A 13676-nucleotide genomic window follows, 5' to 3' on the forward strand; every position below is an offset into this window, starting at 1 on the left:
GCAAAAATCGGCAGCATGACTCTGAACTAAACCTAAAAATGGAGATCATACGACTCCTCTGCTGGCTAAGCTACACTGGTTACCTTTTCCCTTTAGAAGCAACTTCATGGCAGTGCTTGAGGTGTATCTGTAAAAATATTAAGGAGGCAAGCTATGTGCTTACGAGGCGAGACACAAAAATAACCGGACTGGGCTTGGGGCTTTCTTGGAAAACTGTCTGGAGGTCAGCCGAACGTGAGTCATAGAACTATATCCCCTCCTACACGCCGTCTCAAACCGCCGACCGACTGGGTATATCCTGTGAAGAGCCCAGTCCGTATTTGCCCAACAATTGCTACACGAGTTGCCGCTATAATGTCGGGTGAAAAAAAAATCGAACGGCGAATCAACATCAAATTTCTCGTGAAATTGAACAAAACGGCCACAGAAACTTATGAAATAAAAACAGTGTATGGTGATAACAGCTGGTCTCGCACACAAGTTTTTGAGTGACACAAACGTTTCAAGGAAGGACCAAAAAATGTGGAAGACGTTCAACTCCCAGGTTTTTTTCACCAAGATGACGCTCCCACACACACAGCTTTTACCTGACAATAACATTCCTGTCCTCGATCATCCTCCCTAATCGCACAATTTAGCTCCCTGTGATTCTCAAAAATCAAAAGAGACCTGAAGGGAACACATTTTTCTTCAGTGGATGAAGTGAAGACAGAAACGGCAAGCCTGTTGAAGAGCCTCAAGCAAGAAGACTTCCAGCACTGTTTCAGTCAATGGACGACGTGTATAGAGGGGGAGTAGATAGAAGGTGACAATGCTGCAATTCATCTATATATATATTAATATCCGGATTGGGGAAAATTTTTTTATATATATATATATATATATATAATTTTCCCCCAATCCGGATATTTTGTGTCTCACCTCTTATATTCAAATAGCAGGTCAAAACATTTTTTATTCTTTTGTTTCTTGTGATTTACATAAGATTGATTTTATTGGTATTATTTGAAGAAAACAACAATCCATACAATCAAGTCAACTAAACAAACCATAATTCAACCTCTGTCTGAGTGATTTATATTATTTGAACTGCTGATGCATGATTTCTATTATTTATCATTTGCTATTGTTATTAACGTCTCCTAAATTCTCTAATGAGCACTTTAAATTGTAAACTTTTATGAAATTATAATAATGATGATAAATTAAAATGGTGAGGTGTTAACCTAGCACTCCAGTGCCTGCCCACTCTCTGCCATGCGTTCACATAGATGTTTGTTCACCTGGGCATCATCGGCCTACCCGTGTTATGCACCTGGGCATCACCTTACCAGAGTTCCTGCGTTGAGATCCATTGCATATGAAGAATTGATAAACTTGTGGCTGCTTCTGGCGTCCTCCGGGATCTGGTCACCATTCCGGTACCAACGGTACTTGGGAGGTGGAAAGCCTTCATTTTCAGCACACAGAAGCTCTGCAGACTTTCCCACTGGCACAGATTTTGGTACATGGCACCTGGGAGCAACTGGCTTGACTGCAACACACACACACAAAAAAAGGAAAAGCTCAACATGTTTGCCACTCTTAGACCACAGCAGCAATGCTCCCAACATATTAAGCCCATGCGTACTTCCCACAACACACAAGTGAGTTTCTCAATGGATGAATAATTCACTTGCTCTTTACTTACAGGCACGTTCGTACAAAGAGGATGATGCCAACATCTTCAGGCGTCTCACTAGATAAATAATTGAGGGGACTCTTTGCACAAATGACCACTTAGCCTCCATTTTCGTGGTCTCTATTTATAACAGATTTTTCTGCAGTGACTCTTCCCTGTGATTTGTACTAAAAAAGGCTGGCATCCCAAATTGAATTCTGCCAGCTGGAAAAAATGGCCCCACCCGGCCCCCTCTCGGATTTCAATGTGATATTAAAATATGCAGGCTCAGCAGCGCCCTTGCTTTCTCAGTGATTAGAGCGCTTGCTCATGATGTCTAATTTAACCGGAGAAGGGCGCTGCCCATGGATGAAAAGTTTTCAGCAAGCAGCAACAGCCTGCAGTGTTAACATCATGTAGTTTGGCGCACCAACCTTGGACAGTGAGCTCGATAAACACCTCTCCCAGCATCTTCGAGTCCAAGGGAGCAGAGACTTCACAACGGTACAAGCCCGAATCTGATCGTGTCGTGTTCTGGATGAACAGTGATGCCCGATCTCTCAAAACTGCTCGGTTTTCCAGAGGCCCTGAAAGAAACATACAAGACAAAAATGAGCAACATGGCAGCTCCGTGAGGAATCCCAGCACTCAACTGGCAGAGCCTGACTCTTTACTAACCTGAAACCTTGTTCTGGAAATAGACAAAGGTCACGATCTCTTTGCTGGTCTTCTTCCACTCTATCCTGGGGCTGGGTGTGGAAGTGGCCTTAATAATGCAGGATAACTCGACACCTGGAAAACAATGGGAAGTGAGGTGGCTGACCAACTGAACACACACCACCTTACCAGTAATGCACTGTGGTTGGAAAAGGTGCAAGTGCTCTGAGTCAGTGCTTAGTAAAGTAGGCTATACAAAAACACATGGAGGAACATGGGAGTGCTGCTGCAGTCAACCCCTTATTTCTGCTTGCTACTTTCATTTTAGGAGTTTAGGGAGCGACAGCCTATCCCTGTGGTTCAAGATAAGAAGAATCTCTAAAGAGAGAACCCGTCCTTCACACGTCACACCAAGGGAGTAAACTGAAGTACCCGGAAATCAATCTGGGGTCCCCCATCCTTCATTTGGGGAGCTGAGCTGAAGGAGAAGTCATTTTGTGTCGAAGGAAGCTGCACTGTAATTCGAAGGTGCTGAATTTGAGTTTTGCTGTTTCAGGGAGAAGAGTTAGTTGAAGTTCGAATGAGACAAATAGTGCAGTTACTCAGAATTATTTGGTGGTGGAGGGGGACTTTAATGGAAGAGGCAAGCATGACGCAGACTGCCGATACGCGAGGGGCACCTTCACAGTTAGAAAACTGACCGGCTGTTGGGCTGAAGGAGTTCTCCTTAAGTGCAGCTAGCTAAGGATGCTCCCAAGTCTGGTGGACCAATGCCAGCTGACTGCCCAACAAGTGCCTGGACAATGTGATATCCAGATGCAGTTATTCCTTATGCTATACTAGCTGTGCCAGCCTGTGCTGTGAAGAGCCCAGGGTCCTAAAAACTATTGAAATCATCAGGGAAAAAAGCTGAAATGGAGAGATGTCTGGTAATTGAAAGGAACTACTCTGGGCATCTCTCTCCTAGGAGGATTCGTTTTGCTGACGTTGTCACCTCACTTGCATTAGCAGTGGAAGGAAAAGTAAAAGGGATACCATTTTGCCGATGTTAGCGGCTAAGCATCTTTGTCTTTCTTCTGAGGTTTTGTTTTGCTGATGTGCTGGTCTCGCTTCTGTATTAGCGGTTACGTGAGTTTTCTATTTCCTCGGCGGTGGAGCCCTTACCCAGACTCCACCTCTCCCTACCAGGCCGGACAGACAGGCACATACACAGTTCCACGTGTAGATGTTTATATATAACATGGTGTCTTTTCTGACCCTTCAGCTGTCTTCTTTAGCTTTCCCTCTTCCAGTTTAATTAGAACGCATGAGCCTCAGTTTTGCGCTGTTGGCAGTGGGGCAATGCAGTTGAGGTCATGTGTCACTGGAGAGCCATTTCATGCAAATTTGTATCCTGAGATGGTCTTTAGGGAAATGTGCTACTCACTCTGAAACTCGTTGACCATGGGGTTCCGGTTGTTTGAGTCCAACTCCACCGCGTGACACCTGAAGCCTGAAAAAGAGTAAAAAGAGAGAAGTTGGTGACGCCTCAGATCAAGTGAGGGTGGGTGGGCCTCTGGAGCTTCCTGGGGGCAGATAGCAATCAACATGCAAGATCACACATCTCAACACTCGTTTAAATGTTTGAGGCTACAAATGGGCAGAGCCCACCCAGTTGGATTAAACTGACTATAAATAAAAGGGGGGGGGAAGAGAGTCAAAGAAATAACAAAAAAAAAGGCATTACCATATATATATATACAGTATATATAATATATAACGTCTACGCATGGAAGTGCGTGACTATCTGTCTGTCTGGCCCGGAAGTGAGGGGTGGAGTCGGGGGTAAGGGCTCCACCTCCAAGGAAACAGAAAACTCGCTCAGCCGCTAATAACACAAGCGAGCCAAGCACATCGGCAAAACGAATCCTCAGATGAAAGACAAAGTCGCTTAGCCACTAACATCGGCGAAACGTTATCCCTTTTACTTTTCCTTCTGCCGCTAATACACAAGCGAGGCGAGCAAGTCGGCAAAATGAAACCTCAGAAGAAAGACGAAGTCGCTAACATCAGGAAAACGTTATCCCTTTTAGTTTTCCTCCCTCTTCTAATACACAAGCGAGGCAAGCACTTCGGGAAAACGAATCCTCCTAGGAGAGAGATGCCCACAGTTGTTCCTTTCAATTACCGGACATCTCTACATTTTGCCGACGATTTCAACAGTTTCTAGGACCCCAGGCTTTTTACAGCATGGACTTGCACAGCTTGTACAAGATAACCCTGCTATGCTCTGAAAGCCCCCAAGTCGAGTCCAAGTCGACCGTTCCCTGGGTGCACTGCTGCTCCTCTCATCTGCCTAGCCAATAGAACACAAAATGGAGCTCTGGGCTCTCAATTTAGTTATCTGACCAGTCCTAGAAGACCGAGGTAGCCATCGAGGCCAAAACAACAAGAGGCCACGGTGTTTCCACATTTAAGTGATTTCTGAACGAAGCACACTCCATGTTTCATCCATGTAGCCATTATGAAAAATGCATTGGTGCGCACTTCTCTTTTGAATAGAGAAGTGGGATTCTCCTGCCTAATGTTTAACGGCCCCCACGCTACTTTACTTATAAAGCATTCTGTGCCACATCATCCATGTAAGTCACAGGCTTTTCAACTTCAGTTTTCCTTTCTTAGTTATTGTTAAGAATGTAAAAAAAAAAAATGAACAGCAGGGGGCGATCTGGGGGACTTCCTGCCAGCCAGTGTGTCTTAAGTCGACTAAAGCTCCCTAAAGCCTCTCTCAGTCAGCCAGGCCAGGATTACCTTTGGAACATTTAGCTCCTAAAGACTTTAGTCTGAAAATCAACAGGGAACAGAAATATGATAAATGTCTTTATACTAACAAAAATGTAAATGTTAGTATTAATCCATCCATCCATCCACTTCCGCTTATCCGGGGTCGGATCGCGAGGGCAGCAGCTTGAGCTGAGGTTTTAGTATTAAAAACACTATTTGAATGATGGCATAAACAACTCCGAATAAGGATGCCTCACATCGTATACAGGACAAGACAGCAAGAGCACTAGACTGGCAGTAATGGAGTGAATCTTGTGGCTGGTGCCAGTATGGGTACATTGGGGCTGTGCCTTTACTTTACTTTACTTTACCTGTGGTATCCTTGAGTTGCTATTTTAACAAGTGGTACACTAAAATGCGTCACTAAATGCTTATTGTAAGCTCACCCCACTAGAAGTTCCAGACTAATAAGTTCTTAAATGAAAATGATCTCCGCCCACACTAATGTGTTCATGTCATTTACGATAATGTCACTACCCACAAATGATCAAAAATACATGCATGCCCACTGTAAGCAAGTGTAACACCACACCTAGATAATCTCACATGCCACCCGTCAAGGATTAACCATCAACTGGTAAATTATTTGCCTTTTTGCATGTGTATGCAGCGTTCAAGCTGTACAAAACACAATTTAGACGTATACTGGTAAGCACCACAACAAGCACCATAGAAAGCAACTCCTCTGTGTACGCCATGTTGGATTATGGTTTTCTTCCATGAAAGGTGACAAATCAGGGAATGAAATGGTGTATTGAGCACAATTCAGTCAGGGAATGGCCAAGTAATAAGTACAAACAAATCAAAGTGCGATTGGAGTCTGCATTTTTAAAAGTCTCTATTTTCACCCCTCCACGTTATAACGCTGAGCCGGCGTTTTCAGAAGTAGGCGGCTCTAGATAGTGTTTTCAAAAGTCTTCACTTTTAGGGTAGTGTGAATGAAAGGCGAAAGTGCAGACTAATGTCTGCATTTTTAAACAAAAATGTAGTAATGTGGACGTAGTCTTAGATGCTTATGTTTTCTTGTTCTCCTTATTTATGATATCTGGACAGTAGCAGGCTGTAGCCGAGGTTTAAGTATCGACCATTATGATGGACGGTTGACAGCTCAACCTGGCCCGGACACCCCGAGACAGCAGCAACTTTTGGACACTGCCTCCTCCAAGACGCTAGATGGCAGCTCCCCTGGAGTATAGCGGTGCCCCAGATTCCCACAGGGCGTCCTGGGACTTGGAGTGCGGTTTCACAGCCCTGTTGGGTGCCGCCAGGGGGAGCGGTCGAAGGACTGGGGGAGACATACTTTCCCTATATTTCCCGGATTTACTAATGGATTACGTGGACAGGAGCACCGAAAGTATTTCCGGGCTGACTAAAGAATTTGAATTCTCCCGGGTCGGGGACTTTATAAAGGACTGCTGAAGACCCAGCAAGGAGTAGGACAGAGCTTGCTGGGAAGGTGTGGAAAAGAAGTTTATTGTATTATTGTGTTTATTATTAATTGTGTATTAGTGGTGGCGGTGCTTTGAGCACGATTATTAAGAAGAAAAATATTAAAATACTTCTTGTTGCTTTTACCTTGTGTCCTGAGTGCCTGTCTGTTGGGGTTAAAGGGGCAACAGCGACCCCTAGCGTTCACACCATGTTATTGATCTTTCATTTGAATTGTCTTCCTATTGAGTTTACTTTGTGACTTTCTGCAGTTACTCTGTGCTTGTGATGCTCATTATAAAACTCATCTGTTTCTGTATAGCTGCAGATACAAAATCTCAGTTGAACTTGTTTAGCAGCTCACCTCTGCTGTACGAGTAATGGCGTAATTCTCATCACAAAACCACTAAGGGTTCTGTTCATGGGGGTAAAGCAGCCAACCTGCTCCTGCTCAGCTTCTGAGCCCTAGGGTTAGAGAAGGTACCATCCTCTACGTCAGGGGTAGACAACCTTTCAGCAGTGTCGTGCCGACCCCATGTCACAATGTCACAATGTTATTCTGCTTGCCGACATAATTCTACCAATTTTGTTATATACAGTATCAGAACTGGACCGGTTATAATGGGTTTTCTGGATCTTATATTATTGGTCATTCAATATTTTAAAATACATAGGATGAGATGTGAAAAGAATGTTTTGTTAAATTTTCAACACATTTATTAAAAATTGCATTACAAATTATAAATTGCAAGTTTTTTCAATACAAAATTCATAGAGAATTAAGAATTCTAATATGATTTATCATTCTTTATTATTAATCAGAACTGTTAATCAATTAATGCAAAACAATTGTATAACTACATTCGGTGGCTTTATTTTTGGTTCCAATTATTTGACTAAAATAAGTAGTTTGTTTCTTAAAGCCAGAGACAGCCCTTTTTATAGCTTCACTTTGTTCATCAGAGTTTTTAAACGTGGACTGTGGTTTAGTTTGATGACGTCTTTGTACACTTGACGTACAACACACAACACTTTCACAGCATAACACGATCCTCTTGTTGTACAAATCCATATTCATTCGTCCAAGAGTCTCTTGAAAAGAGTGAACATCAAGTTTTTGTCTTTTATGCGTCATTTTAGTGCAGTATATTACTTAATAATAACTGACAGAGCAAGACGGAGAGGACAGGAAGATATATATGGTACAAGATGGCACAAGCTGTGGCAACCCCTAACGGGAGCAGCCGAAAGAAGAAGAAGATATTACTTAATAATAACAAGAGGTTTGTTTTAACGTACCTCAGCCTGCACTGAACATCTGGTTTTCCTTTAACATTTGAGTCGCATGCACAAAATGAAGGTAAGGGACACGGAGCGCGAACACATGCAATGTAATCTTCTTATATAATACGCTACCGTGGCTGTCCATTTGTCTGTCCAGGATTTGAAATCACCTGCAGCTCGCAAACCGTTTGAACTATTGACCTGAAATTCGGCACACATATACTACGTGACGTCTACTATCCACTTTCGGGTGATGATTGACCTCCAAGTTTATTCCTCTACTCAACCCTCAACTCTAGGCGCATGCGTATGGGTGCCGTTGTCATTCCCTATCACCTTCGCCATCATTTCCCCTACCTCTTCATATCTTGAGGCAGATTGAAGACTTAAGTGCCAGCTTAAGTGAAAAATTAAAGAAAACGTACTAAGTAATTGCAACACAAAAAGTGACTTAATCAGTTTTAATGCGAAAAAAAGCCGACGAAAGAAGAGAAGAAGCGGGCAGCTAAGGTGGAGAACAGAAAAGCTGCTCAGGAAGCAGCAAGCGCATCAACCTCTGAGCAAACGAATGCTAAACGTACAGAAAAATAGGATGAGAACTAGGAATGCTCAAGTCAAGTGTATTCACTGCTCGTTATCATGCAGTACGCCGTTACTGGCTAAAATATAAAAAGAAGTTTGTTTTAACGTACCTCAGCCTGCACTGAACACCTGGTTTTCCTTTACATTTGAGTCGCATCCACAAAATGAAGGTAAGGGACACGGAGCGCGAACGCATGCGCTGTAATTAAAATATAATAAGAGGTTTGTTTTAATGTACCTCGGCCTGCACTGAACACATGCGCAAAACATACATGACGGCACGAACGCGTGCGTTGTAATTAAAATATTTTTTTTTACTGTATTTCAAGTCAATCAGAGTGCCATTGAAAATCGTTCCGCGTGCCATAGGTTGCCGAGCCTTGCTCTACGGGATTCCAGAAAGAAGGTGGGCATACATTGACAGTATTGTTTTTTACTTTTGCATTTTTTTTTTTATTTTTTTTTTTAAAAAGGGACTAAATGATTTCTGATAACCTGATAAGGTGACATGGAGGTCACACAAAAAGATACAGTGATAGAAAATTCACACTCATGAACAGGGAGATGGCTTGACTTTAGCAATTCTGATGTAGGAGAAGAGGGGGGTATTTTATAAAGACTGCTATTAAATCAGGTCACACAACTAATCTGCTTCTTCACCTCAAACATCATCCTACACACTATGCAGACCGCATCAAACTCCCAGTTAATTCACGAAGGGCCTTGCCGTGCTTACACATCCTTCAGCAGAGCTGTCTCAAAGAGCGACCATAAATTCCCTCCAATTCGCAATCCCTTTTCTCACTTTCTGCCTCTTTAGAATTGCAGTCGTATTTTGTTTGATTGATAAAGACAGCATCAGGCGCAGACAAGCTAGCAAAAGCTACAGCAGATTTCCGTGTTCTGTTTCTAAGGACTAAGACATGGCAAATCAAACATGGGCATCTACACAGTGTGATCATTATTACTTTCTTAATTTGTAATAAAGCAGAAGGGGTTAAGAAAGAAGTATTGAAGTAATAATTTAAACAGTGTGTGTGATATGTAGGCTACATGGGGTTGCCGCTATTCCAAGCAGTATTTTACTTGACCGGACTTTACACAATCACATTGGTTTTTGTTTGGGTCTGTTCATCGGATGAATTACGCTATGTGAAAACAACACATTTCCTAAACTGTCAAAATGCACTAATCTAAACTTTTCTTGTTTTAGTGTAAACATCATTTCTCACCCGTCAGGTTCTGAACTCCTGGAAGACATGTGAAGACTTACTCAAAGAAATCGAAACTTGGTGTTTAATGGAGGTGCGTCTGCTATGCTATTAACTACATCATCTACTGCCTTCTGCAATAACTTTTAACTTTCAGCTTAATGGCGCCACGGTGGTGCAGTGGGTAGCGCTTCTGCCTTGCAGTAAGGAGACCTGAGTTCGCTTCCCAGGTCCTCCCTGCATGTTCTCCCCGTGTCTGCGTGGGTTTCCTCCCACAGTCCAAAGACATGCAGGTTAGGTGCATTGGCAATCCTAAATTGTCCCTAGTGTGTGTGGGTGGGTGTGTGCGTGCCCTGCGGTGGGCTGGCTTTGGCTCCAGCAGACCCCCATGACCCTGTAGTTAGGATACAGCTGAACCCTCTCTTGGCGGCACCTGCGGGACCCAACAGGGCTGCACCCAACTCCAATTCCCATGGAGCCCTGCGGGAAACCGAGGCACCGCTCCAGACCAGGGAGGCTGCCATCTAGCATCCAGGGGGAGGTATTGCAGAGTCCATGGCTGCTTCCCTAAACATTTAACAAAGGGCTGTCCCGGCCAGTCATGGACCTCTGGCGCCCTGTGCTGGCTGGGATTGGCTCCAGCAGACCCCCATGACCCTGTGTTAGGATATAGCGGGTTGGGTGGTGACTGACTGACTGACTTTCAGCTTAACTAAACCAGACTGAAGGACAGTTGTTAGCTGGTGGAAAAATGGCATTACAAGCAGACCATTACTACAGTGAGTATGACAAGACAAAAGAAAAAGGAAACAGAAGAGAGAGCTTTTAAATGTGACACTTAAGCACTTTGTTGTAAAAACCAGGCGTGAAGAAGGATGTGACAGGTGATCTTGAAGAACACGGGCGCTAGCGACACCCTTGAAGCGACCAAGAGCATTTGCTGGATGGTGTAGGCTGCTGACTGTGTGTCGTCAAAGATGGTAGCGTGTAATATTGGGGAACCTCAGAGATCCATCAATGCAGTCTTCCTTCTGTTTACCCTCTACTACGGCCCCTATGGAATCCATTTTATTTTTTCACAAATTCCATTTCATTTTTTTGATTTTTGTTTTATTTTTCCTTGATTCTGATTTTTTTTTTTTTTTACTGTAAGTAACAACAGCTACAACAAAACAAACAATAATGAAATGGCACTTTACATTCCTTTTAATGAAACAGCACACTAGCACAACTGAACCTTATTTCTGCATATCTATTATTGGTTAGGAGCCCCGATCCTCCATGATGCTGTAAGCTGAGACTGCAGTCAGACAGTGAGTGCCCTCCAGAATTATAAGAGCTGCTGCTAGTTTGATGCACCCTGCTGAGATGAAGGCTAACTTCACTTTTAGGGTCTAGGATATTTGTTACAGCCTGAGCTGATGTGTTCTCAGCCTAAAAGAACTTTTTGTAGAGGTGCATATGTTCAGCGAGGTACCCTACTGATTTGAAGCAGCTATCCCACGTGGTGTTTCCTGGCAGACTTTACCCACATCACTAGTGACGAGGCCTCACTAAAGTATTTCTAGTGCTGCCAGGTCTCTCCCGCCAAACTGATGACACGACACAAGCAGGTTGAATGTACGCCGTTAGGCAGAACACCTTTTAAAACGTCCTGGTATGCTTTTAGACAGTATGATGCATTGTCCGTAACCACTGGTAAGATATATAGATAGATAGACAGACAGACAGACAGACAGACAGATAGATAGATAGATGCCATTAAGGTTCAGCTGGTTGTTGTGAAGGGACTGAAGTGCTGCCTGTAAAAAGGTGAAAAAGTTGCAGCTCTCCATAAAGATAACATCTGCCAAAAAGTACTGCCCTTCAGTACTTCTGCAAATTATTTCTAATGATTCTTAAACCTTAAATGTTTACAGTTTGAAAATGTACATCATAACATCTGTAGCTTCATCTACTGCATATCTTAAAAGAATTAATTACAAAGCAAAAGTGAACTAAACTGCAAGATGCTAAATCCAGGAATTAAACAGAAAAAAGGAAGAGACCCCGACCTTTAAGGGCTCGTTGCATCTGAGGAGAAGCCTGCTCTTCTGCCCAGTTTATAACGGAAGAGTCAAATGTGGACTTTGCGGTTCTCCTCATGGTGAGGCAAACTATTTAATAAATCCAGAAACATTGTTGTTCATTTTTAAAAGGGTACTATGGTATGCTGGCAAAACTTGCAGAAAAGTTGTTGTCCAGATTTGTAAAAGTCGCCGGGGTATTGTTATGCCCTCAATTTTGCAGTTAAGCTCGTGTTTCTTGGTTTTTTTGACGTAGTTAGGGTATCTGATACTGCTCAGTTCGACATTTCTGTCTCGTGCAGAGAGCTAATTTGTGTGCCTTTAACAAGAAAACATGCAGGAAACACGCGCAAAAACAGAGGCACGACTGGATTTCTACAAGAATTGCATTTGCCTGAAAAACAACAAACTAGAAAACAGTATCTGAATGATAGAAATACAGATTATTCAATCGTTTAATTTATTGGGAAGTTTTGTAACAGTCACCCCTTCAGTCTCTAAATTCCACACATTTCCATTTTTAAATCTAAAATCCATTTTTATGCGTTAATTCTGTGATTCCGTCCGTGTTTTCTGCATCGTGGAAATCATAGGGCCCTACTCTACATAATGGACTTCCAGTTTAATAGCAGCTCATGCCATCTACATAAGTTCTCAGAGGACTCCATCATAGGCTGCATTGATAATGGAGACGAGTCGTGTACAGGAGTCTGGTGGAGGGCTTTATCTTGCAGTACACGAAGAACTGCCTGCAGACCGACATCAACAAGATAAAACTGTCGTTGGTGAACATTTGGTGTATCAAGAAGCCCCTGGCACCAGTCACCATCTAGGGCAAGCAAGTCAAAGTAGTGCAGAGCTATAAATACCAGAGCAGACAGTAAGTACTTTTAGAGGACACTCAGATCTTTGGATGTGTGCAGCAAACTGCTGGAAATGTTCTAGCAGTCCGTAGTAGCCAGGGTGTTATTTGACACTGAGGTCTCCTGGGGAAGCAATGCGAGTTCAGAGGATGCAAAATGCCTGAAAAACCTTATCAGGAAAGCCAGCACCTTCGCAGGACTGACCCTGGACACTCGGGGGGCTGTTGTGGAAAAGAGAATGATGGCAAAGTTGGACGTCTTCTACCCATCCCCTCCAGGGATGCTTTTTGAAGTATTTTTAGCCACAGGCTCATAACTCCATGGTGTACTAAGAAGTGCACTTGGGGATCATTTCTGGCAGCTGCCATTGGGCCATTTAACGCTTCCTCCCAACATTGCAGGAAGACAGTAGAGGCTCAATCTACTACAAGTTATTTTAGCATCATATTTATTGTATTATATGTTTCCATTCTCTTGTCTTATGCTGTACTTTGAGTCAGTACCTGTGTATTCTTTGTTTTTGCTGCAGTATGAATTTAATTTCCCCTTAGGGATTAATAAAGTATATTTTAATTAATCTAATTTCATCATTAAACTGCTACTCCCTGCCACCACCACTCCACACAAGAATCCTACAACAGTCATCCCTTTAAAGTCCCATCAAGTTCAGTGGCCACTGCACTCTGGAGCGCTCCGCCATGGTTGCTGGTGACATCTATGCACATCTACGGTTAGTCTGGATGTTTCATAGACATATCCTATGGAGTGTGACTTAGTGCTGCTGGTGACGACACTTTTGTTTCAGTGTGTCTGGGCTTCATTACCTGTAATAAGTCCTGAACGTCATTCATACAAGAGGCTGTTTTGTATCAAGTGGTCAGCGGGAGCAGCATTTCACACAACTCTAAATCAAGTCTCTTTATTTAGAGGTTTGTGAATACGCTTTATCAACCAAGCATATAAAAACATAGTGAAGAGGAGATCAGGGCTGCAAGCTGGTGAGAAGAAGCATAAAGCACAGCTGGCTGGCACTAACAAATGCCCACATTCAAGTCAATGAACAGCTCAGAGCAACATGCTTGCCTTGCAACAGATGTGCACG

At 43.1% G+C, this 13676-nt stretch overlaps 1 protein-coding gene across 1 annotated transcript in view; it reads right to left on the reverse strand.

Annotated features, from left to right (window-relative positions):
- The window catches only part of jam3a (junctional adhesion molecule 3a), a 111100-nt gene that overhangs the window by 4227 nt on the left and 93197 nt on the right, over nt 1-13676 (reverse strand). The window contains exons 2-5 of the mRNA XM_039764159.1: nt 3744-3809; nt 2339-2452; nt 2095-2247; nt 1332-1534 (exon numbers count right to left, since the gene is read on the reverse strand). Coding sequence (XP_039620093.1) covers nt 1332-1534; nt 2095-2247; nt 2339-2452; nt 3744-3809 — 536 coding nt within the window. The remainder of the gene's footprint in view (nt 1-1331; nt 1535-2094; nt 2248-2338; nt 2453-3743; nt 3810-13676) is intronic.

Source organism: Polypterus senegalus, chromosome 9 (genome assembly GCF_016835505.1).
Source record: "Polypterus senegalus isolate Bchr_013 chromosome 9, ASM1683550v1, whole genome shotgun sequence".
NCBI lineage: Eukaryota > Metazoa > Chordata > Cladistia > Polypteriformes > Polypteridae > Polypterus > Polypterus senegalus.